The 27400-nt window shown below is 35.8% G+C and overlaps 1 protein-coding gene across 3 annotated transcripts in view; it reads right to left on the bottom strand.

Annotated features, from left to right (window-relative positions):
- Positions 1-27400, bottom strand: part of CRPPA (CDP-L-ribitol pyrophosphorylase A) — a 299557-nt gene that overhangs the window by 158927 nt on the left and 113230 nt on the right. For all 3 annotated transcript variants that reach the window (XM_032304813.1, XM_032304812.1, XM_032304814.1), the window contains exon 6: positions 2953-3050. In XM_032304813.1, coding sequence (XP_032160704.1) covers positions 2953-3050 — 98 coding nt within the window. The remainder of the gene's footprint in view (positions 1-2952; positions 3051-27400) is intronic.

The raw sequence follows: 27400 nt of genomic DNA, 5'->3' as shown, positions 1-27400 counted from the left end.
AACTTAAATATGTTGGGATATTGATGGCAATAGGGTAAGCGGAGGGAGGGGAACCAGAGCTCTGAAGAGGAAACAGTCTTAGTAAGAGCATGGCTATTGATGTAGGACTCTTCAAAGGTTTAGTGTCAAGGAGACAGGGATGTTGCCACGTGGGAGTGCATAATTATGCTCTGAAGTTGGAGACAAGATCATGTCTAACAATAGCAGTGAAGATAGTAGGATTGGACCAGCATTCCTGAACAGAAAGGGGGATTTTGCCCCATCCAGGCCATATTTACTAATAGCTGGAGATGTTTTACTTGCTACAACGAGGGGCATCTGGTGAATATAGGCCAAGGATGCTGCTAAACAGTGTGCAAGGCAGAAGTCAGGGTCTCACAACAAAGAATTATCTAGCTCAAAACACCAACAGTGAGGTTAAGAAAACCTGAGCAAAGTTCAGGAGGTTTAAAATATTCACAGAGTAAATGGGCAGTTGAATATGCAATCATAGTATACTTGCTTTAAAATATTCTGTGCCCCCTGGAGAATGGAGACCAGTATTTTTTAATGGTAACAATCTGCTCTGTATTTTAATTTTCTCTAGCAGTATGAAGTTTAAGTTAAGGCTTAAAGAAGTTAAAAGTTATGGGGCGCCTGGGTGGCTCAGTGGGTTAAGCCGCTGCCTTCGGCTCAGGTCATGATCTCAGGGTCCTGGGATCGAGTCCCGCATTGTGCTTTCTGCTCAGCAGGGAGCCTGCTTCCCTCTCTCTCTCTGCCTGCCTCTCTGTCTACTGTGATCTCTGTCAAATAAACAAATAAAATCTTTAAAAAAAAAAAAGAAGTTAAAAGTTAGACTAATAGATGAAGTTTTAACCAAAGAGGTACATTTGAAGGACAAGGGAATTGAGGATATTGGTAGAAGATCCATGATCCACTGAAGTGCTAGAACATGACAACTAAACTAGGCAAGGAAGGGTATAAAACAAAATGTAGCCAAAAGAAAGGGAGAAGATGGGGAACTCGAGTTTCCTTTAAAATTCAAATATGAGGTGCACCTGGGTGGCTCAGTGGTTGGGCCACTGCCTTCGGCTCAGGTCATGATCTCAGGGTCCTGGGATCGAGCCCCACATCAGGCTCTCTGCTCAGCATGGAGCCTGCTTCCTCCTCTCTCTCTCTGCCTGCCTCTCTGCCTGTTTGTGATCTCTCTCTGTCAAATAAATAAATAAAATCTAAAATAAATAAATAAATAAATAAATAAGAATTAAAAAAATAAAAAAATAAAATTCAAATATGAGCAGTAATGCAAAAGATATGGAATGACAAAACATTCTAGTAAGAAGTTAAGAAATAGTCTTAGTATTTACTTTGTCAGCACTGTTAAGATGATGGCAATATGCAGACTGGACCCAATGGGTAGGAAGATGAAGATCTCTGGAAATGAAAAAGGTAAGGACAAAAAAAGGAAAAAGAGGTCAGAGTGATGAATAAATCACACCAGGCCAATCATGTACTACTGTGTGTATCCCTAAATACACACAGTATTTAGTATTAAATTAGTGTTTCATCACTAAACAGATACAGAAAAAGAAGCAAAAGAAAGTGAATACTATGATAATTGTAATCAAAAGGACTTCTTGCAGGGTCCAATACCAGAAAGATCAATAAAGGAATTAGTCACACAGAATACAATAGTTGGGTGCTCAACAAGAGTATAAAAACCCAACGCTCTAAACTTCGGAGTGACTGATATCCAGAGCTCCAGTGATATTCTTTCACGGTCCCATCTCAGTGACTTCTGCATTGACTGGATAAAGAATAAAAGAGATTACCCAAAGGTAAAAGATTACTTTTGAGGCAGAAAGAGTGCTTCAGTGGGTCAGACAGTGGAAAGTTACCGACAGTAAAATATTCTGCAAGATGCAGCTGTGCAACTAGGGAATGGAATTTAAGAATAGATTCTTAACAGGTGAACTTGAGGCAGAAAGCAGAGAGCACAAGATGCTAAAATTTCCAAGGATGAAGGGAAAATGTCCAAAAAGTCAATGGATAGAAGCAATAAAGAAGAGTAGATAGTAGTATAACATTTGTACCTAGGAAACACTGGATATGGTGATCATTTTCTTTCAGCTTTGAGTTGTTGCTCCAAGTGCTACTGGTAGAATTTGGCACCAAGTGCCATTAATACCACCTGGAGGACCTTGTTAAAAATTTGGATTCTATCCCTTCTCAGCCTTTTGGCTAATATCAAGTGTAAAAATTTGGATTCTAGAACTAATCCCAAACTACTGTTCACTAAATTTTTATATATTCCAGGGATCTATGTGCTTTACAGTTCGTATATCTAAATCAGGACTACAGTTTAGAAACTAATAGGATTCATTACTTAAAACACATCTGTCTCATCATCAAAAGTTTAATTATTACAGTTTCATCTTCACCAGAAATTTACTACAAGCCAGATGCTTTCTAAAGTACTTGAAATTTTATTCAAATTAAAACTTTAGAGTTATTTGGAAATTAGGCAGTAAAAAAGCTGCCATCTGAGCACAGACAGTACTAACAGAGCCCGTTCCCTTTCTAACTGCACTATCATGATAAAATTAACTAAAATGAACTTTTTCCTTTGGCTTTTAAGTAGAATTTGTGTACACTGTTGAAAGGTTGTCACTTGTTCATCATAAGCCCTGACAGATGGTTACACATTTTAAGAGAAACAGGGAAATGACTTAAATAAAATCATTTTGTCCAACAAAACAGTTCAAGACAAAAAGTTGTCAATGAAGTAAATAGACCAAGACGTTAGCGGTAAAAGTTACAAATAATTCCTATGGACTTCCTCACACTTATTACTCCTTCTTCCATTTCCTTAGCCCGATTATGAATTCAACTAAGAAGTTCATCAGCTCAAAAATGGGGAATAAAGGGAACTCAACTTCTTGATGTCATGAAACTCAACCTTTGAATACTTACATTTAATTCATTTTTTAGTATTTCTTCAAGATGATGGCCTACATGATTCTCATCTTCTTTTGTGTCCATAATTATGCAAATGTGTTGTGAAATTCTTTCTGAGATTTAAAAAAAAATATATTAAGTTTCAAACAGAAAATGGAACAAAGTGCTAGTATACTAAAATCAAGGCTTAACTGCTATTCGTAACTGTCTAACTATGAAGGTTTTACCTTCATGCCAGTGAAATCACTTGGAGTTTGCACTGCTAAGTCCTTGACCCATTACCACCCATCAATAAAGTTATGTATTCAACTTCATGTAGGTAGCTAACCAGAAAGTTGTGTGAGCCACAGAAATAAGCCATCTTAGTATGCATTTGGAAAGGACTAACTGGAAGTGATGGCAATTTGACTTAACAATTCAATCCTCCTACATTTATTGGAGTCTCCTAGGAATCCAATAAAAACCCATCTCCCATACAGATCCCCTTGCCTGGCTAGACAATAGCGGCTGTGTTCAGCTCACTGTGCCACCTAGCGCCCTGGGTGAGTACTGCAATTTCCTTAGCATTCCTCTCAATTTGGTAAACATAATTAAGTTCCTGCCCGTTTAAGTGTTACCACAAGTAAAAAGAGCTAAACCAATTTTCTTCAAATTTGTTAGACCTCTTTGACATGATCTGATTCAAAAACATATGACCTAATAATATTCACCTTTGTTAACCCTGCATGCACACTCTCAAAAGATATGTAGCCTTCATCTATAGTAGACAGATCTAAAAGGCTAAGAAATTGCTATATTGCTGACAGTGAAGAAGATGCTGCATGGGGGCACCTGGGTGGCTCAGTGGCTTAAAGCCTCTGCCTTCGGCTCAGGTCATGATCTCAGGGTCCTAGGATAGAGCCACGCATCGGGCTCTCTGCTCAGCGGGGAGCATGCATCCCCCCTCTCTGTCTCTGCCTGCCTCCTTGTCTACTTGCGATCCCTCTCTCTCTCTATCAAATAAATAAATAAAATCTTAAAAAAAAAAAAGCAAGTCATATCTATAAGATGCTGCATGGTATTAAATGAAGAATAAAGAAAAAAGGCTGAATTTTAAATAAGAAACCCATCTGATTAACATTTAACCCAGCCGCTTCTTCATGGACAGGGTTATATAATTTGGTGTATATAAACATTGATATAGTGATAGTTTATCATTTCTCTAACAAAGCTGGGGACAACAGACCTTTTAAAATATTAACAATCTCACCAATTAATAGTACTCCTACTATTATTTCTTCCCACTTATCAAGAATATTTTATGGTGCTGGAGCTAGCTATATGTTTGATCAATACCAATCTTCATGATGACCCTTTATTTCCTAAAGCCATGTAAGAGAGTCCAGGAACCTGACTTCACAGAAGGAATTTTTTTCATGATCACTCTTGCCAAGGCTTTATCAATTCTATTAAGATTTTCAAAGAAAAGCTTTGTTGATTCTCTTGTATGTTTATTTTCTAGTTCTTAAATTTCTACTATCCATTATTTTCTTCCTTCTAATATCTGTGGATTTAGTTTTCTGTTTTCTTGAAAAAGGTGCTTAAATTGTTTACTTCCAGCTTTTCCTTTATTATCCGATTACATATAAAGCCTTAAATTTTCCTCTAATTCACAGCCTCAGCTTTATTTCCCATATTGTGATATTTTCATTCAGTTTCAATTATTTTTTTCCATTTAAAAGATTTCATTCACTTTTCCTCTCATTTAACATTTTGTAATTTCTACTATAATTTCTCATTTGTTATTTCTCATGAAGTTTCATGAATTACATAGCATATTTTTATTTTTGTGTTTGTTGTACAACAAATTACCATAAATTTAGCAAACACCCTTTAACTAAATCCCAATTCTGTTGGCCAAACAAGAAAGAGAAAACATGGATAGACATGATAAAGCAAAGGGGACAATCTATAAACAATGGGTGAACTGGTCTATCTAGGTGAAAGACAAATGCAAGTAAAGTGTACTATTCTTTACAGTACATTTTTGTTTCAAAGTATACTAAAATAAAAAATATTTTGCCCCCCAAAACAAATAAAGCATAAAAAAGAATATATATGTATATGTACATGTGTATATGTATGTGTCACACACATGCACATGCATATAGTAGGAGACCTTAAAACTCATCTTTTAAAAAACATTTTAACTACTGGATGTGGTGGGTGTATTAATCTTACTGTGTTAATCACTTCACTATACATACTTATTTCAAATCATCCTGTTACATGATGTTATGTGTCAATTATATCTCAGTGAAACTGGATAAAAAATAATCTCACCACTCAATTCAGGGAAGACCAACTGAAAAAACCTAAAAACCTAGATTTAAGGCAATGTAAAAATAAGTAAGGTAAATCTCTTATCGTGGTGATTTCCACACTGTCTGCCAATATCTTGTAATTCCCAGTTATTTGTTCTCCACAGTCATTTTCTTTACAGTGCCAGACTTGTCATTTTCTTTACAGTGTCCACTATCCCTACTGAGATGTCCTTTCCTCTAGTAATATAAAATCCTCAACCTATCCAGTGCCATTCACATTCTACACACTAGGTTGAATCTTCACCAGTTCCCAAATTCAACTGTTCTCAACACCAGTTGCCCATCAGAAACAACTCCTGAGTTGTGAGAAAGAAGTTTTGTTAGTCAATTGCCTTTGAGATTTCTAGTGTCAAACTTTTTAAAGAACCCAAATCCACCCAATTCCTACTCTGACCTGCATGGCTCACTGGAGTTCACAATTTAACCATTTCTTGCCCAATGTTATAAAGGCAATATAAGAAAAAATATGCAATGTTCATCACTTAGAGATACAAGGCAATTCTTCAGCATTCAATAATATTTGTTAAATTATTAAGCCATATGCAATTTTTAAAATGCTATAGGAATCCAATTCAATATCCAAAAAATTCTGTAAATAGCATATTCATATTTTAACAATATTTTGATGTATGATTATATTCATATATTCATAGAAAAATTAATTTCTATGTAGAGCCAAACTTTCTACACAGAATTTATAAATATAAAAGAAAGGAGGGAAACATTGAATAAAGGACCCAACATTATGAGATTGTGATAATATTTAGATGAGTTAATATACCTAAAGTTACATAGAGTGCCTACTCCAAGTAAATCCTTAGTAAGTGCTCACATAATAAATGTTGTTACAATCACATGGATTCAACAAAAATTACAAATTAAAATTCTTTTTGTCGACTAAAGATATGACTCATCTCTCATTTCAATTGTTCCCTGTGGTCTTATGTCAGTGTTTGTTTGAAGAAAAAGAGAGGGGGGACTCCTGGGTGGCTCAATCCCTTAAGCATTGGACCCTTCCTTTCAGCTCATGTCATGAGTTCACTGTCCTGGGATCCAGCCCCCAGTCCTCTAGCACTCTGCTCAGTGGGGAGTCTGCTTCTCCCATTTCCCCTGCTCCTCTCCCATGCTCACACTCATGCATACAAGTGTGCACTCTCTCTCTCTTTCAAACAGTAAAATCGTTTTTAAAAAAAACACATTTGTAGAATTTAAGAAACAACTCAGAGGATCATAGGGAAGAGAGGAAAAAATAAAACAAGGTGAAATCAGAGGGGGAGATAAACCATAAGAGACTCTTAATCATAGGAAACAAACTGAGGGTTGCTAGAGGGGAGGGGGCTGGAGTAACTGGGTAGAGGGCAGGTGATGTACTGAACACTGGGTATTATAGAAGACTGATGAATCACTTATCTCTACCTCTGAAACCAATAATATATTTTAAAAATCCATCTCAATTTTGTCCCACTAATACCTCTCAAGTTTTAATATTTACCCTAAATGCAGTATTTATATATAACAATGAAATACACAACTTGAGTAACAGTCCTATGTTTTCATCCCTGAACTTGAAACTAAAATGGATACCTACTGATCATTCACATATGAGTTTACCCATTAGATCAAGGGTAAAGCATCTCTCTCATGTGATGTCTACTAATAATCCCACAAACATACACAGACAACCCTAATTGGGAATGTTAATGTACTTAAGATCTTCACCAACAACAGATAACAGCAGAGACTATGCTTGTGCAAAGCAAGTGGACACTCAAAATTGAAAAGAATGTAGCTAGAGAAGCAGGGCTCAAATAAATTCAAACTCCTTCAGTTCCACCCTTATTCTAATATCCCCCAACTGAGAGAGGAAAAAATATATAATATTTCAAATTCATTTTTTCATGAAGCACAAAACTTTCCAAATATGATTAATATTTATTATTTCTCAAAGCAAAGAATTTAACAACTTCCTTGAGGTTAATAATGAAATCAAAAAAAACCAGGAGTCTTTAGAAATGTTACTCTGTTTTTCTAACTGTTAGTAAACCACTTCTTAGAAATTGTTCCAGGTTAAAATAAACACAACAATAGCATGGGGGAGGACCATAAAATCGTTCTGCTTCCCGGAATCATAAAAACTCTATTACAAGAATCCAATCTTTGTTCTTGCCCCTCAAAAAGATACAAAGATAAATTAGAAAAATACCGGAATTAAATTCAGATCATACCTGACCTGTCAACCTTATTGCCAATATTAACTTTTAAGTTTTAGTCACTGCACTCTTTTATACAGTATCTTCTTAAAATCTTCCTAAAAGGATGGTTTAAATGAGGCAAATGAGGTATTTCAATACCTGAATCTGAGGGTAATTTTCCTCCAAAAAATCTTTTTTTTAAACACATACTTGCATTTATTGAAAACTATTTACATACAGTATCTAGGTATCACACAACTCAATGTGACTTAATAAAAAATTCCAATGGAACATGACCTGTAGTCTACAGGTTAGTATTAAAAAGCTGTAAGCATTAATTAATAAACCCAAGTTTTTCAGTTATTATCCCATCGCCATGTGTGAGAACTTTTAAAGGGTTAAGGTATACATATAATTGTCAATAGTAATTATGCTAAAAAAAAGGTACTCTTTGATTTTACTTTATTGACTATACTGGTTAATTTTATATGTCAACTTGACTGAGTAATGGGGTGTTCAAATATTTAGTCAAACATAATGTGGGTGTTTCTGTGAGGGTATTTTTAGATGGTTTACATTTAAACTGCTAAAGTAAACAAAGCTGATTGCCCTCCTTGATGTGGATGGGCCTCATCCAATTAGTTGAAGATCTGAATAGAACAAAGATTTCGCCTGCCAGGTGTAAGAGAGGAACTTCCTGCTTAATCATCTTAGAACCAAAATACTGGCTTTTCCTGGTTCTACAGCAGCCTGCCAGCCTTATAGCTTGAACCATAACACTGGCTTTGTAGATTTTCAATTTGTCAACATAATTTACAGTGCCCACACCCACTATGTATAACAAACTTAGGCAATGAATATCAATGGCTGCTATCATCAGAAAATAAAAGATAGCTAGACATTTGGTATCTCCTAATTAAAAACTCATACCACCTCTAGTCTTACTAAAGAGATGAAACTAAATCTGATTAAGCTTCTAGAGCCAGCTGTCACTTTGTAGAAGACCAAAAAAAAAAAAAAAAAAAAAAAAAAGCGTAATTGGCTCCATGCAAGAATATACTCCTCAAAATTCAAAATAGGACAAAAATCTACAGATCAAACAGGCTGGGTTCAGCAAAAGACAAAGCATAAGCAAAATAAAAGGAATAAAAGGATGGGGAACCCGTAGAGTAAGTGAGACTTACCAGGTCTTTGAAACACACACACACAGATACACACACACCCCAAAACCATAGTGTCTAGAAATGTAAATCTGAGTGATAAAGCTCCGAAGAAGTAAGAAAATTGCTGTAAAATCTTGATAGCTACTACTTTTGAAGAGGGAACAGGTTTTAACTGGATAAAATTGAAAGAAAAAGCCTCTGGTATGAGTGGCAAAGTTTTATTCGTGATCTGTGTGATACTACACAGATAAGCACATTACTCTTTAAGCTACAGATCTGGCTTGGATTTTTGTTGTCTGTGGTTTGACAGCAAAACGTTTTAAAAAACAGAAGTAGAAAAATATTTATGTAAACACACCAGTCCTTTTGTCTATAGTTTTACTCATTCAGGAAGTATCTTTCTATAAGATCAAGGGACAAGATAAAGGTCTTCAGTATATCACATAAGGATACCTAACAAACTGTTAAAACAATAGGTAAACTTTTAAACATTTAAATTAAGAGGAAAGCGATGGGTGCCTAGCTGGCTCAGTCAGTAGAGCATCTGACCTTTGATGCAGTGAGTTGTATTCAAGTCCCCTGGTGGGTGTGGAGTCTACTTAAAAAAATAATAATAATAAAATAAGAATAATTTTTAAAAAGAGTAAATTAAATAAAAAGCTAAAAGTATCGATAACAAGAACATTATTTTTATTCACAGGGTGCTAAGCATTACAAATTCAACTTACCACAGAGTCCTTTAAATTCTAGTTCATAAAAGTGCTGTTACTAATAAATAAATGATATTAGCACCCTTTCAGTAAGAAAAATTGAGCCCCAGCGTAATTCAGCCAAACACTGGATGATTTCTCACTGGTTAATTCACAAATATTATGTAAAATGTTATAATAAATGTGCATTCTAACCAAAATCTTACGGTGCAGGCAGAATTATCATGTGCTCCTTACAGGTAAAGATTTAAATGATTTACCTGGGATTATATTCAGCTAACAAACTGAAGAGTCAAGATTCAAACCAGGCAATCTGGTCTAGAATGAAAACCTCAAACATTCCACATGCTGATAGAACCTATAAGCAAAATAAGTAATTTCCTAATTCAGGAGTTTTCCCACTTTTTTAACTGAGCCACACATGTCAAATGGTAGTCTCATACCTTCATGGAATAAACAAGATTCTCTGCAGTTTCTAGCAAATCCTTCTCTTCCAAATGCTAAGGCCTAAGAGGTTTTAATGAAAAATGACATTATAGTAGGGGAAAATATAGTCTTTTCTTCATTGCTTTTAATTTAGTACCTGGCAAACTTCCAACACTTACTTTATTTCATTAATTAAAAGCCCCATGTTTCCGCTGTGTTACTTCCTGAAATTTAAATAACATCTTAGAAATGCTACCCTTCAGGGCCAAATGAAGATATACTGATCTCTAACTTTCTCTGCATGGGTATGCACTACAATTACCTCTGTGTCATTTCCCTAAGTTTAACACATTATGAATTTGTGTAACCACCACATCAGCATACCAAGCTGTTCAATCCCTCATGTCATCTCTGTATTCACCCTTGCTACAAGGTGGGCAAACTCTGATTTTTGTTGTTTCTATAGTTCAGTCTCTTTCAGACTATCGCACATGGAATCACTTAAATTGTAACTTTTTGAGAATATCATCCAGCACGGGGTAGAATTACTCTGAGATTTAAATTATTTGACATATTGACAGTTTGTATCATTTCTGAGTTGTACTCCATTATACGGATGTACCACATTTTATCAATTCATCCAAAGGAGAACATTTTGACTGCTAAATACTTTTGAAGATTATGAACAGAACTGCCATAAAACATTCATAGTTTTCTATGTGGGTGTAAGGTTTCCTTTCTCTAGGGTAAATGCACTGGAAAAGGATTCTGGCTCATATGGTAAATATACACTTTTCTCTTTAAGAACTCTCAAACAGCATTCCAGCTTGGCTATACCATTTTACCTTACCACCAGCAATGCATGACATTGGAGCACTATTCTTTTTCCCCCCAACCTCTGGCTTCTGTAGCTCAGACTGAAAATTTTCCAATGATCTATCTTACCTTTACTAGAACTTTCTCTGATATCTCTATTCTGTTATGAAGCCATTTGTTAAGTTTTTCACTTTGGTTGATGTATTTTTCAGTTCTAGAATTTCTATTTGGCTTTTCTTTAGATTTTCTATGCCTTTCAAGAGAATTTTCAATGCATCAAATTTTCAAATTTCAAGAGAATTTCCCCTTATTTGCACCATCTTTATAATCAGGACTTTAAAATATTTGCCAGGTAATTCCCAACATTGGTGTCATCTCAGCATGAGCTTCTAAATGGTTCTTTCCCAGTTTAAGTTTCTATTTTCATAGTTCTTTGTATTCCCACTCATCTTGGATTATATCCTGAATATCTAGGTAATATTCTCTTGCACAAGTCTCTCCTGTACACTCCATCTCTCTAGTGTACCCCTTTTCAGCACTTCTACCAGAGAGCTGGGACTTTATCCCACTTTGCACACCTCCCACGACTATACCCAGAAGCGAAGTTAAGCAAAAGAAAGACAGCAAGAACAGCAACAGTGTTCACCCCACCTCGTCAAGCCACAGCAATCCTGATGCTAGAACAATGTCACTTCTCTCAGAATTTTATAAATCTCTGGGCATCCATTGTTGCCACTGTCAGTGCCACTGCAGCCACAGGTTTGCTTGGGGAGATAATCATTAGAGGAGGCGGGGGGGAGGTAATCTTCACTACTGGAACATTAGGAGATCCCTTCTTGCCTATGTAGCCAGAGTCAGGGGGCTTCTCTTGGAGCTCTGCCTACTCCAATGCTCACTTGGCAGCTTTGGGCCACACTGGATCCAAGTCAGGATATAGCAGAGGAACAAAATGATAATATTCACTGATCATTACACAGTACTGGAAAGTTGGGTATTATTCACTGTTCTACCTGCTACTGCTTTATTTATAACCTCAAATACCTAAATAACTATTCTATTTACTCTGTTCACGTTCATTCAGTGGGAGAATAAGGGTATTCTTGTTCCACCTTACCCAGAACCAGAAGCCTATGTCTTTTTACACAAGAACGATTATAATAAAATTCTATGCCCTAATATAGAACTCAATTGATTTTTTATGAAAGTTTCTAAACTTTTAGAGGCACCTGGATGGTACACTTGGTTAAGCGTCTATCTCAGTTTCAGCTCAGTTCATGATCTCAGGGTCCTGTGATCGAGCCCCACATTGGGCTATGCACTCAGAAAGAGACTGCTAAGGTTACTCTCTCCCTCTGCCCCTCCCCACCATGCACATACTCTCTTTAAAATGAAAAAATAAAGCTTCTAAATCATAAAACTTTCTACCCTAGTTTTATTGATATCATTTATCTTTACCCCTTAGTATAAAAATATCGCTTGCAATCAACTGTACCTCGGAGTCACTGAAACATGGTAGAAATGAAGTGCTCGTTACATGCCTACCCAGTCACAAAAGATCACACTACTGTCAATGGCTGCTTATCTAACAGAACAGAATATTATCCATGTTACACCACTACAGTAGAGACCATGTAAACATTTCAAAATCAAACCCACAGGGGCACCTGGGTGGCTCAGTGGGTTAAGCTGCTGCCTTCGACTCGGGTCATGATCTCAGGGTCTTGGGATCGAGCCCCACATCAGGCTCTTTGCTCATCGGTGAGCCTGCTTCTCTCTCTGCCTGCCTCTCTGCCTACTTATTATCTTTCTCTGTCAAATAAATAAATAAAATCTTTAAAAAAAAAAAAACCCACAGTCTCATTTGCATATTTATTAACAACTTAAGAATATTCTCCAACAGAACCCTAATTCAGATGCTTCAAGACATAGAATTTTACTTAGAAGTCAGCTGCCTCAGTGGTTCACAATGTACTGGAGAGACAACATTCTCAAATCTCAAAACCAATTAAGCATTTACTGAAACACCTGAAGATATATGAAATAGGGGACAACTTCTCACAAGGTCAGTTGTCATTTTGTGCTAGACTTTCCTATGGTACAACTACGTACTACTGGTTCCAAATTAAAGTGAGAAAAGACATGGAAGTTCTTCCTTCCAACAGAAAATGGTCCTCTGCCTCTGTTAATTTCTTTGCTCTTCACAGAGTTGATAGTAGCAGAGAGGCAGAAACATTATCAGTACTCCATCTACCCTGGAAAGTGCAGGAAAGGACTCCTAGCATGATAGCCAGAATGTCCATGTTTTCAACAGATCACCAGATTCATCCGACAAACTCCTGAAATTCTCTCAAGCTTCACTGAAGTCATAAGTACAATGGAATTTCTTCAGGGCTTTTAATCCCCTGGTTTAATATGCTTTGTAATCTAAAACTTAACCACTTTTTGTTAGGATACATGATTGAGCAAAATATTTTCACGTACAACATGTTGTCAAAAAATGTTTAATTCTAGTGTTATTCTAAAGTCTTTTATATGAAACGGGAGCTATCATGTATAAATTTTTAAGTTTATAAATGAGTCTAAAACCTAGTATATAATATACTCATGGGTATGTGGTCTGGCAAAATATATTCATTTATAATATGTCAAAAATATTCAATTCCAGTATTATTCCAAAGTCCTTTATAGGAAGTAGGAGATACCATATAAAGAAGATTATGAATAAGGTCAAACTAATAATGTGGGATGCCAGTGTGGCTCAGTCACCTAAGTGTCTGCTTTCAGCTCAGGTCCTGGTATCGAGTCCCACAGAGAGTTCCCTGCTCAGGGGGAGCCTGCTTCTCCCTCTCCCTCCATCCCTTACCCTACTGTACTCTTTCTCGTTGACAAATACATAAATAAAATCTTTTAAAAAATAATAATGTAATATACTCATCTTTTAAGGTTCCTCTTATTGTCCTTGAACATTGGACCTGTTAGTATACATGAACTATATGGGTCTCTTCCAGCTATTAGAAAATACATGTAAATTTGGAGTCTTCCCATTGAATTTCAGAAAAACAGTAATATTAAAGTTTTCTAACATGTGCACCCTTCTCTGTATCACATGAAAGACTCAGAGACACACTAAGAGGACCAAGGAATACCTAGAAATATGCCTACAATGAATAATCAGTAAGGACTCAGCACACGTGGATGGCTCAGTCATGAGTTTCCACTCAGGTCATGATCTCAGGGTCCTGGGATCAAGCACCATGTCGAACTCTGCGCTCAGTGCAGAGTCTGCTTGTCCCTCTCCCTCTCTCTCTGTTCCTCCCCCAGCCCTCTAATAAATAAAAACCTATTAAAAAAATAATAATCAGTAACAGCTCAAGAGTGGTCTGGATGGTGTGTTTTACAAGGTTTCAAATATCGCCGAGTAGAGGCAAATCTAAATACCAGTTAGTTCCACCACCAAGTGGCCAAAAAATCCAAGTCAGCATTGTTTTCTTAGATCTAACACCACGACTTCATCAAGGCTCATTATTCACTACACTGACCTCTTAAGCCAAAATTTTAGTATTCTTAGATAAATAAACAACTGTATAAAATCCAACATTATTCACATCCAAAAGATGTTTCTAGTCCTAAACCATTCAAAATGACAGTCATCTGCCATTCACTTTTTAATTCCTTCAGTCAACAGCCGATCTGAGTATATTTTCTCTCTCACAACAAAGACTGCAAAATAGTATTAAACAGAATCACAACTGCTGAGCCCTGAGGTCCATGTCTCATTTTAATAGATAGGAAAAGGCCTCAGATTTCCCTAAACATCTTAAAAGAGGAAACTTTTAGAATAGAGAGGGAGGCAGCATATGGCCAATAAAGGAAAAAAACCAACAAGCCATGTCTATAGGACAACTGGACAACAGGGATGATACAGAGAGACTTGTAAAAGACATCACACATACCCACTTTAAAAGGTTAAAATGGTCTTCAGAGAAGTTCTCTCTACTGTTGATTATACATGTTTCAAATGAAGGGCAACGGTAATGATACACAGGGAGATTTTTTTTTCAAGATTTGTTAGATCAGATCTTCACCACATTTTTAAATGAGTCACTGAAATCAGGATTAAGTTTCCTACCTTTCAACTACAAGGAGCATTAACGTGACACCTCGTCTCTTGAACATGTTTTTACATGTAACATACTACTATTTTCCAAGTAAATGATGCAATATATATATTGTTTTCCAAAGTATATATTCTGAGTTAAAAGAAATTAACTTAAAGGAAATACAATTTTTAAAGCCTAATGACTCACCAGTATATTTACAAAGTGTATCATTCTTTAAGCATAAACATCTTGTTTGGAGTTTTTGTTGTTTTAAATTCTACCTCCATCAGAGTCAAGTATAATTGGCTGGCTTTTGTCTTATCAAGTTTTATTTAGCTAGTTGCCTAGTAACTCACTGTGACCTTAGAAGTTTTTGAATATGACAAATTAGCATCCCTATGTTTTAATTAACATCTCACTAGTGACAAATAAAAAAAATTATAAAACTAAAGTGCACTCTACTTTCTCTAATCTTCACCCAAATATTTAACTTTCTAATTTACATTTTTTTACAGTAAGATTCCAAGGAAACCAAACTGCTATTAAATTATATTGCAACCTTCCTGTTCTAACTAATTAAAGCTTGACGCAAATGTTCTTACAGATTCACGTAAGATACACTCACAGTATTACTTTCAAGACAGTGAAGAACAAAAACTTATGTACAAAGAAGTTATGGTATTAATGTGAAAATGTGGAAAATAAAGAATCACAGTCAAAAGCCAGATACATCAAAAATTATAGTTTCTACGTAAATCTTAGCTGTCACACTGCATTGTTCAAAAAGCATGGTTAATGACATAAATGGTGCCATCACTGGATATTTAACAAGAAAAACCTGATGAAGACATACCACAGATGCAGAACACTGTCCAGTTACAGATGGAGAAAACCTGATTTAAAGTTTCTCATTCTTTCAATTTGATTAAGAAGATTAAAAATATATTGCACTTAAACTACCACGATATTAAGTGTAAATATGAATCACAAAAATAATAAGGCATTAGTTTCTTCATATGCATAAAACACATTATATCACAATGAGTCTTCCTAGTTCTGAGTCTTCCTAGTTCTCATTAACACTGAATCTATTTTATTCACATGTGATTTTATTTTATTTCTTTCAGTCAGAGCCAATTTATAAGTACATTCAGCTACTTTCAATGTATAAGCACAAAATGATTCAAATGCTTTTCTACAAACAAACAAAGGCAGCTATATGGGGATTCATAATTTACCTGTTCAAAAATGCTTAATAATAAAAGAATTACTTTTCTATCCATGATGTTGAAAAAAAAACTATTTTCAGAAAATATTCTAAGTTTCTGAATCAACAGATGTTGTATTTGAGAAATCAAAGTCCATTAATTTAACAAATAGGAAACATTTTTTATGTGAATATTAACTATTTTTAACTACTATTAAATAAAGTCATTGAAAAATTAAAGTATTTTCTGTTTTCACTGTTTTCCTATGTTTACATAAACCATCATATGACAAGAGGCATCATGAGGCTTTTTTTATAGCACAAGCTTTCTTGCATTTGTACAATTATAATCCAGAGAGAATAAAACAATTTTTAAACAGCTTTTAGCCACAAAATTAAATATATTAAAAGATTGGTTGAAGGATGATGGTAGAAAATAAATGTAATCTCTTATTTTAAAATTCCATGGGGGTACTATGAAAATTTAAAAATACTGCTCCTTTTGCCAAGATAGGATCTGTCAGCATGTTAAATTAAGTTTTGGTTGGGACTGTATGTCATATGTAAATCTAGATAAAATATGTTACTGCTGGCATCTGTTAGTATTTTAATGGTTTGGGTACGTCTGAGCAAGCAGAAGAGGCTTGGGGGTAGGGGGGCTTAACCAGCTGTGTGTCCTCTTTGTAAAGTAGCTATTTATAAACTTATCCTGTAATTTCAGTATCTTGTTGAGATTATTAATCACACTACTCTCTAGAAAAGTTTGCTTTAAATTTCACTTACAGAAGCCTATAAGGGTTAAATAATAAAGAACAATGACCAGAACCAACTCTTTACTTCAGGAAAAGTAGTAGTAAAATGCTGCTTTGAATCGCCATAGCAATTGGTTTGGAAAGCAGGAGGGGACCCATTTCATGACTTCTGGCAACGAGTAGAGCTTAAAGACTGGAGTTTTAAAGGTCAGCCAGTGTGGCTGGGATAGAGCCCTGAGGGCACTGAGCCGCTCTTAGAGAGAAGGCAAAAACCAACAATCCGTGAACGTAGACAGCTTAGAAATAGCAATCTGAAGAGAACCCAGGGCACACAGTGGAGAAGTAAGGTGCTCATCTCAGAGCACTTCCCAGAGAGGCAGTGTTCAGTGACAGACCCCTCCTGGAACAGAGGAACTGGCAGGCACCATCTCCCTCTCCCATCCCTCAGCATAAGCACAGGGCCACATACAGGAACTAGCACAGCACCTATACCTCACTTGCTTACACCAAGCCCTAACTCCCCTGGGCTTCAGTAGAACTACCTTTTCCAGTCTCACTTGCCTCAATCCCACTACAGTGGGCCCTGCCCTCTGAAGGCCAGCCTAATCCCTTGGGAACGTTGCAGAGCCTTGCAAGTTTCCAGTACTGGTGACAACAGTTCTCATCACAAGCAGACCAGAGCACCCCTACTTAGAAAAAGCCACAGTTCCAGAAACAAACCCTGCCCACAGCAGACGTAAAGCCTCTGCAGACAACTGGCCTGAAGGATAAAGCAGAGAGGAAAAAACAGCTGAATGCACACAGCACACATTGGAGACACTCAGAGAAACACCAGGCTGTGGGGAACAGGAAATACTGTTATTTGTATGTCCTGCATCTGGATATCTAGGGGCACTACCGAACATCTTCTTCCTAACACCATTATCCTCAAGAACAGGAGTTGTAGCTGATTTTCCTAAAACAAAGAAATAGGCATAGAGACTTAGATAAGATGAGAAGACAGAAAAATTTATCCCAAATGAAATAAGATAAGGCCATAGCCAGAATCTAAGTGAAATAGATATGTCACACACTGGATAGAGTATTTAAAGCAAGGATCATACAGATTCTCACTAGACTTGAGAAAAAGAGTGGAAAACACAAGTGAGACCCTTAATAAAGAGATAAGGAATAACATAGAGATAAAGGACTCACTACATGAAAAGAACAAATTAATGAACTAGAAGACAGAGTAATGGAAACGAATCAAGCTGAACAAAATAGAGTGAAAAGAACTATGTAACATGAGAATAGACTTAGGGAACACAGTAACTCCATATTATTCTGTATTACAAGAGTCCAAGAAGAAAAAGAGAATGGGGGCAAAAATAAAATTTGAAGAAATAGCTGAAAACTTCATCTGGGGAAGGTAATAGATATCCAGATGCAGGACATACAGATAACCCCAACAAAATCAACAAAGCAGATCCACAGCAAGACATAATGCAATTAAATTGGCAAAATATAAAGATAAAAAATTTTAAAGCAGCAAGACAAAAACAGTAACATAGAAGGGAAAAGCCATAAGTCTACCAGAGAATTTTTCAGCAGAAACTTCCCAAGCCAGAAGGGAGTGGTATGATAGAGTCAAAGTGCCGAATGTGAAAAATATGTACCCAAGAACACTCTATACAGCAAGGCTATCATTCAGAATAGAAAAAGAAATAAAGAGTTTCCCAGACAAACCACAACTAAATGAGCTCATGAGCACTATACCAGTCCTATAACAAATATTAAAGGGAATTCCTTGAAGGAAAAGGAGAGACCAGAAGTGACAGTTTGAAGGTAGGAAACACAAAACAGTAAAAATGAGTATTTCTGTAAAAAAAATAAAATAAAATAAAAAAACCTCAGTCAAGAAACTCACAAAATAAAACAGTGGAAAACATGACAACATGTACTTAAAACAGGAGGAAAGGAGTAAAGAATGGCTTCAAACTTAAGCAACCATCAACTTAACATAGACTGCTATATGCAGGAGAGGTTATATACAAATTTAATGGTAACCATATATCAAGAGAAAGAAATCCAAATAGATTATTAAAGAAAATCAACATAACATGAAAGAAAGCAAGAAAGGATCAGAGAAAATCTTCAGGAACAACCATATAACACAATAATCAGAAATGAATACATGTCTATCAATAATTACTTTGAATATAAATGGACTAAATGCTCCAGTCAAAACACAGAGTAACAGAATGGATTAAAAAAACAAGACCTGGGCGCCTGGGTGGCTCAGTGGATTAAGCTGCTGCCTTCGGCTCAGGTCATGATCTCAGGGTCCTGGGACTGAGTCCCGCATCAGGCTCTCTGCTCAGCAGGGAGCCTGCTTCCTCCTCTCTCTCTCTCTGCCTGCCTCTCTGCCTACTTGTGATCTCTCTCTGTCAAATAAATAAATAAAATCTTAAAAAAAAAAAAGACCCATTTATATGCTGCCTACAAGAGACTCATTTTAGACCTAAACACACCTGCAGATTGAAAGTGAGGGATGGAGAACGATCACGCAAATGGATGTCAACAGAAAGCCAGAGTAACAACACTGTATCAGACAGAATAGACTTTAAACAAAGACTTTAACAAGAGACAGAAGGACACTATCTAATAATAAAAGGAGATAACCCAACAAGAGGACAACACAGTTGTAAATATTCAGGCACCCAACCTAGGAGCACCAAAACAATAAGAGTTAAAAACAAACATAAAGGAACTAGTCAATAATTCAGCAATAGTAAGGGACTTTAACACCCCATTGATCATCCAAACAGAAACTCAACTAGCAAACAATGGCTTTGAATGACACAATGGAACAGATGGATCTAAAAGATTTATTCAGAACAGTGCATCCTGAAACAGGAGAATACACATTCAAGTGTTCCTGGTACATTGCCCAGAATAGATCACATATTGGGCCACAAAACAAGTCTCAACAAATTCAAGAAGCTTGAAGTCAAACCATTCATATTTTCTGACCACAACACTAGGAAACTAGAAGTTAACCACAAGAAAAAATCTGGAAAAACTACTAATACATGGAGGTTAAATAGTATGCTACTAAGCAATGAATGGTTCAATCAGGAAATAAAAGAAAAAATTAAAAAGTATATGGCAACAGGGGCGCCTGGGTGGCTCAGTGGGTTAAAGCCTCTGCCTTCAGCTCAGGTCATGATCCCAGGGTCCTGGGATCAAGCCTCACATCGGGCTCTCTGCTTAGTGGGAAGCCTGCTTCCTCCTCTCTCTGCCTGCCTCTCTGCCTACTTGTGAACTCTGTCAAATAAATAAAATCTTAAAAAAAAAAAAAGTATATGGCAACAAATGAAAATGAAAACACAATGCTCCAAAACCTTGGGGATGCAGCAGAAGCAGTTCTGAGAGAGAAGTATATTGCAATACAGGCCCACCTCAAGAAGCAAGAACGATCTCAAAAAGTTTAACTTTCCACCTAGAGAAACTAGGAAAAGAAGAACAAACAAAATCTAAAACCCACAGAAGGAAGGAAGTAATAAAGTTAAGAGCAGAAATTAATGATATAGAAACTAAAAAAAAACAACAACAACAACAACAACAAAAGATCAATAAAACCAAGAGATGTTTCTTCAACAAAATCAATTGATAATACTCTAGCCAGTCTTATCTGGAAAAAAAAATACTCAAATAATATCACAAATGAGCAGAAAATTAACACCATAGAAATATGAACAATTATAACAGATTATGAAAATCTATATGCCAACAAATTGGACAACCAGAAAGAAATGGATAAATTCCTAGAAACATAAAACTACCAGAACTGAAAAAGGAAGACAGAAAATTTGAACAGACTGAAAACCAGCACAGAAATTCAGTCAGTATGGAAAAAAAAAACCTCCCAAAAAACAAAAGTCCAGGACCAGATGGCTTCACAGGCAAATTCTACTAAATATTTAGAGAAGATTTAATACCTACTCTTCTCAAACTGTTCAAATAGAAAAGATCCTAATTCAATTCCATGAGGCCAGCATTATCTTGATACCAATACAGATAAAGAAACCACTAAAAAAATAACTATAGGCCAATATCCTTGATGAACATAGAAACAAAATTCCTCAACAAAATGCTAGCAAAGAATCCAGCAATACCTTAAAAATATAATTCACCATAATTAAGTGGTATTTACTACTGTGTTGCAAAAGTGGTTAAATATTCACAAATCAGTGTGATATATCACATCAGTAAAAGAAAGGATAAGAACCTTATGATCATTTCAAAAGATTCAGAAAAAGCATTTGACAAACTACACCACTTATGATAAAAAAAAAAACCCTAAAAAATGCTTATAGGAAACATAACTCAATAAAGCCATTTATGAAAAATCCATAGCCAATATCATCCTTAATGGTAAAACACTGAGCTTTTCCCCTAACATGGGGAATAAGACAAGGATGTCCACTCGCACTGTTTTTATTCAACATAGTACCGAAAGTCCTAACCACAAAAATCAGACAACAAAAAGAAATAAAAGGAATCCAAATTGGTAAGGAAGAAGTAAAACATTCACAATTTGCAGATGACATAGTACTATATATAGGAAAACTCCAAAACCACCAAAAAACTGCTAGAACTAATAAATTCAGTAAAGTTGAAGGATACAAAATCCATGTACAAAATTCTGTTGCATTTCTATACACCAATAATGAAGCAGTAGAAAGAGAAATTTTTTTAAAAATCCAATTTGTAATTCCACCCAAAATAGTAAGACACCTAGGAATAAACCTAACCAAAGAGGTCAAAGACCTATACTCTATAAAACACTGATAAAAGAAATTCAAGATAACACAAACAAGTGGAATGATATTCTATGTTAATGGGTTGGAAGAGCAAATACTATTAAAATGTCTACATTATTCACAGCCATCTACATATTTAATGCAATCCTGATCAAAATACCAACAGCAATTTTTACAGAGCTGGAACAAACAATCCTAAAACGTGTATGGAACCACAAAGACCCCCAAATAGCCAAAGCAACCTTGAAAAAAGAAAAGCAAAGATCATAATTCCAAACCTTAGGTTATATGACAAAGTTGCAGTCATCAAAGCAGTATGGTAGTGGCACAAAAAAGGGACACACACATCAACAGAACAGGACACCTAGAAATAAACCCATGAGTACATGGTCAATTAATCTTTGGCAAAGTAGAAAAGACTTATTCAATGAGGAAAAGACAGTCTCTTCAAAAAATCATGTTGGGAAAACTGGACAGCAACATGCAAAAGAATGAAACTGGACCACTTTCTTACACTGTACACAAAAATAAATTCAAAATGGTTCATAGACATAAATATGAGATCTGAAACCATAAAAATCCTAGAATAGGACATAGGCACTAACCTCTGACATTAGCTGTGGCAACATTTTTCTGGGCATATTCTCCTGAGGGGAGGGAAACAAAAGCAAAAATAAACTACTGGGAATTCATCAAGATAAAAAACTTCTACACAGTGAAGAAAATAATCTACCAAACTAAAAGTCAATCTATGAAATGGAAGAAGGTATTTGCAAATGACATATCTGTTCAAGAGTTAGTAGGCAAAATATATTAAGAAATTATTAAACACCCACAAAATATATAATCCAATTAAAAAACAGGCAAAAGATATAAACATACAGTTCTCCAAGGAAGACATCTAGATGGCCAGCCAACAGACACGTGAAAAAGTGCTCAATATCACTCATCATGAGGGAAATGCAAATCAAAGTCATAATAAGTTATTACCTCACATCTGTCAGAATGGCTAAAATCAAGAACACAAGAAACAACAAGTGTCAGCAAGGATATGAAAAAAAGAGACCATCCCCCCTTGCCCTGTTGGTGGGAATGCAAACTGGTGCAGCCACTCTGGAGTATAGTTATGGAGATTCTTCAAAAGTTAAAAATTGAATTACCCTATGATTCAGCAATGGTACTACTAGGTATTTACACAAAGAGTCCAAAAACATTAATCCAAAAAGATATATGCACACCTATGTTTACAGCAGCATTATCTATAATAGCCAAACTATGGAAAAAGCCCTAGTGTCCACCCATTGATGAATACATAGAGATGTGGTATATATACAATAGAATGTTATTCAGCCATAGAAAATAATGAACTCTTGCCATTTACAGAGCATAGATAGAGCTAGAGAGCATAATACTATTGAAATAAGACAGAGAAAGACAAATACCATATGATTTCACTCATATGTGAAATTTAAGAACCAAAACAAATGAACAAAGGCAGAAAAAGGCAAACAAACCAAGAAACAGACTTTTAATTATAGAGAACTGTGGTTACCAGAGGGGAGCTGGATAGAGGAATGGGTGAAATAGGTGATGGGAATTAAGCAGCACACTTGTGATGAGCACTAGATAATATATGGAAATGTTGAATCACTATATTGTACACCTGAATCTAATACTACACAGTAAGTTAAATGGAATTTAAATAAAAACTTTAAAAAAATGCTTTGTTTTACCTCATAGTAAATTTATGATTAACTGTACCTTTTCCAATACAGACAACTGTATGAATATAAGACTACCTTATATATACATTTCCTATTATCAAATACTTCACTATAGATGGAAATCCATATAAATATACTAAAATAAATTAAGCTTCAAAATAAGACTTATCTACAAACACAAAAATAGAAGGCAGATTTTGACACTTGCTGGATACCACAATTTAGAGATTTTAGTCAAAAGCCTGCCTAAAGTTAGTTACATCAAAATTCCCATACCGAACAAAAGATATGGTCTTAAACAAACGCTAAGATTCATCCAAACATACATGCAGTTCCAGTGACAAGTAAATTTGGGAGAACAAAATGCACCTGCAAGACATGACATTTATCAAGGAAATGCTTTGTAGAGCCTTAAAATATCTAAACGAGAAAATACTTTCATGAGAATGTAATTTGTTGACCCACAAATAATTGGCATTCAAGTGAAAAGCAGCTCAGGAAGGACACAGAATACTAACCACTCAGATCACCAGATTAAAAAAAAGCTTCATCCTGGAAAAGGAAGACTGCTATGGCCACATAAGCCTTCAACTATCAAAATTAACAAAGAAGAAAACTCAACCAACCAGTCAGTCTGAATCTATGATTTTGAGTTTTAATTTTTACTGATCTTTAGGCATGTCTGGAAATCTGCTGTGTCAGTATTATGTTTTTCTCACATTCTCTAGAAGATTATACCGTGTGCTTAGCATAGCAGTGTAAGAAAATACATCCAGTCACAACTGTGTGCTCACTCCTCATTGGGCCAGCTGTACAGACAGATGTAAGGCAACAGAATCAGAGCTGGGTAGGCTGAATTCTACAAGCCATTGGCTGTACTGACCAAAACAGCACTAACCAATCTAGTATCCAGCACAGCAGCCAGCTTGAGTAGCTTATGGCTCAGAGGTGCCAAGTGGCCGTGCCCTAGAGTAAGGTCAGGCTTGAAGACAAAACAGACGTGGGCCTAAATTGTGTCTTGCTCTTACTGTATATCAAGAGAAAAATAATGCATCTAAACCATGGTTTACCCAGCTTCAAAATGGGAGTAGTATTACATCTGTTACAACATTATAGTAAAAAGATGACGGTAACCTATTTAAAACAGCTGGCATGGAAGACATGTACTCCAAATCCTGATTTTGAACTTTGACAAAAGTATTTACACCTAATTTATATCATCTTTGAAAAATAGATACATAAATAGATATATAATAATAGTGACAGATACGCTGGGTCACAATTTGCATCTCTTAGGAGTAGGTCAAGTGGTGTAGTGGGTGAAAAGAGCCACCTATCCCCATAATTTAAATTTTTTTTAGTCTAAGGGAAAAAAATGTAGCTGTACCCTACAATATACTACATTCAATTAAACCCAGTGTTAAACACTATAGACAACAAAAGAAAGAGAAAAAACAAGATATCCTCTCACCTTCACTGAATCAGTCTAAAAGAGGCTTATACTGAGTTACGAGCAATGCTAAAATCCAAGAACTGTCTTTAAATAGAAAATTTAGTAATTATTTTCATATAAAAATTTGGTGGTAAAATCAGACTTGAACTTGGGCTAGAGGCTCTATAGTCTTTATTCCTGTCCTGAATGTAAACGTTCATGCATTATAGTTTTCTTATGTTGCACAGTCTTTAATCAAACTATTGATGTGACTTAACATGTTATGTACTGCATTAACTTCTGAAAATATAAATATTCTAAATTTCAAAACATACATAGCTCAAAGATTTCAGAGAAGGCAATCTGAAAATCTCTGCTTAAGGAAAAAAAGAAGTAATAGCGATAAAAAGAGATAACTACCAAAGACAGAAACTTGGAGTTATGAATGTATTTTCTATCCTTCATATAGCAGTAATTGCTTAGAACGCCCGATTATCCTATCATATGGACACGGTAACATTACTTACATCATTAAGTACTTGAAGAAGCATGAGCTGATACATATAACATGCTTCAAACAATGTCTGACACAAAGTAAGTACCCAATAAATACTGCGTTGTAGTAGTGCCTAGAACAATACTTTGAACATTTAGTAGGAACAGGCAAAGTGGTGAATACCTAGCTCAGACAATCTACTATATGTATTTTATTTTGTAATTTTATTTTTAAAAAATCCAAGGGTGTTCATTTGTCTATGCCGAGTGTTGATTTTCCCATTTGAGATAGCATTAGTGCAAATCACAGAGGGAGGTAGCAATCCCAGGTAAGCAAACAAGCATTTGGAGCTGATAAAGCACAGTTAGAGATCTAAATGCAATAAAAATATTATGTAAAAAGAAATGATTCGTGAAAGACTGAAGAGCAGCCTAGAGGAATGTTTCCAAAATTTATCATGCAAACTACTCAGCCAGAGTTTTTGCTCTAACTCTGATAACTGATAATATGCATATCAGAATATGCATATTCTGACTTTATATGCATATTCTGACTTTATGGTGGGGCCAAACATCCTGCATTCAGATTCTCAGGTCTGTTGCTGATTCAGAGACCCACAGCGAGAGTGGGAAGTTCCCAGAGGAGTGGCCCTCCAAGTATATGAGCAACATCACAGTCTCCTGGAAAGTTATTAGATATGCAAACCCTAGAGCATGAGGAAATTTTTGGAGATAATTGATCATTCATATCCAGTCAGATTACTTTCCCCAAGAATAAAAGAACACTTTTTAAATACTTAAAAACAGCACACTGAAACACATTACAGAAGAAAAACAGTTTCTCTCTGTATACAATTTCCAAAACTACAGTCATTTTAAGTACAATTAAAGTGTAGGTTTTTACGTTCTAAAAAGCCTGCTCTGATAAACTGTAGGCAAATATCATGTGCCTAATTGTTAGTAGGGGCACTGACCAACAACTCACAAAGTAGGTCAAGTCCATTGTACTTAGGTAACAAAGGTATGACTATGTGGAAACCAAACACATTTTCTATTTGCTTCTGCTGAGAACGTAACCAACCACATCATAGTTTTAGCCAGCCTCTCCACAGTCATGTTTATACAATGCCTGGCTGATGTGTAAATACATGTCAACATTTTGATTTATAGCCTTAGATGATCTGTTTACATACACAGATACACGGATGTATAAATTATGGTACATTAATGGTTTGCAATACAATATTCTTGAAGGATAAAAACCTTGAGGATAGGCCACAAATATACAATGTCATGACCAGCATAAAGATTTCAGCTATGAAAATATGAAGCCAACTGATTATTCAAAATCTGGGGGAAAACCTCCTTAACAAATTGATGCACTCAGAGTTCAGATTCAGCATTTTTTCCAACTTCCAAGTCTGAACGCCAAGTTCACCTCTCAGTCAAAACCTGAGCACACAGATCTATCCTTCATCTATTTTGAGGGTATCAGTATCAGATTGTGAAGCCCCCACACTTGCTTCAGGATTGACGCTGTCATTTGTGCCAGGACCACAAGTTTTAACAGTGTTTCTGTCAGGACACGTTTCTGATGTCACATCAGGGAGAACAGAGGGGAGGAGGGAGGAAAGAGCGCTTCTGGCATCTGGTGAATACAGGCCAGGCACGCTGCTCGATAACCTACGATGGACGAAACAGTCTCTAAAACAAAGAACTACCTGGACTAACATACAAAGAGTACTGGGGTTCAGAAACCCTGGCTGAAAAGACGGAGGCTGCAAAGGTAGAGAATCAATGTCCCCTGTGCATCATGATGACATTCCCCGTACAGTGTTAAGCACAACGACAAATACTTGTTGATTATTACATAAACTACCTCTGTGTTGCTGTGAGGCCTAGAGATGGATTAAGGGGTTATTACATATGCAGTATCCAAACTGCAAAACAAAACTGCAGTCATTGTCAAGATTGAAAAGGAATTTAACATATCTTATTTTTGTATTTGGAGGAAAAATACTTTCATATGAAAGATGTTACATCACATATTGATAGGGTGGTATTATGGGAAGGAGGGGGAAGGGGACAACCTGGCCTCTTAGTAAAAATAAGTATCTTAAATTTATTAAAATCATTTTTTATTTCTAATAGTGTCAATGTCCCATACTTTTCATAAATTAAGTATTTCCTTTAAAAAATTAAAACTAATATGACATAACTAAGTGATATTTCACAAGCAGGAAACATAAAATATAATTATTTTCCAAAAAAACAAATC

The sequence above is a fragment of the Mustela erminea genome, chromosome 11 (assembly GCF_009829155.1).
Source record: "Mustela erminea isolate mMusErm1 chromosome 11, mMusErm1.Pri, whole genome shotgun sequence".
Classification (NCBI taxonomy): Eukaryota; Metazoa; Chordata; class Mammalia; order Carnivora; family Mustelidae; genus Mustela; species Mustela erminea.
The sequence above is the reverse complement of the archived record's forward strand: the minus strand, read 5'-3'. Positions and strand labels throughout refer to the sequence as shown.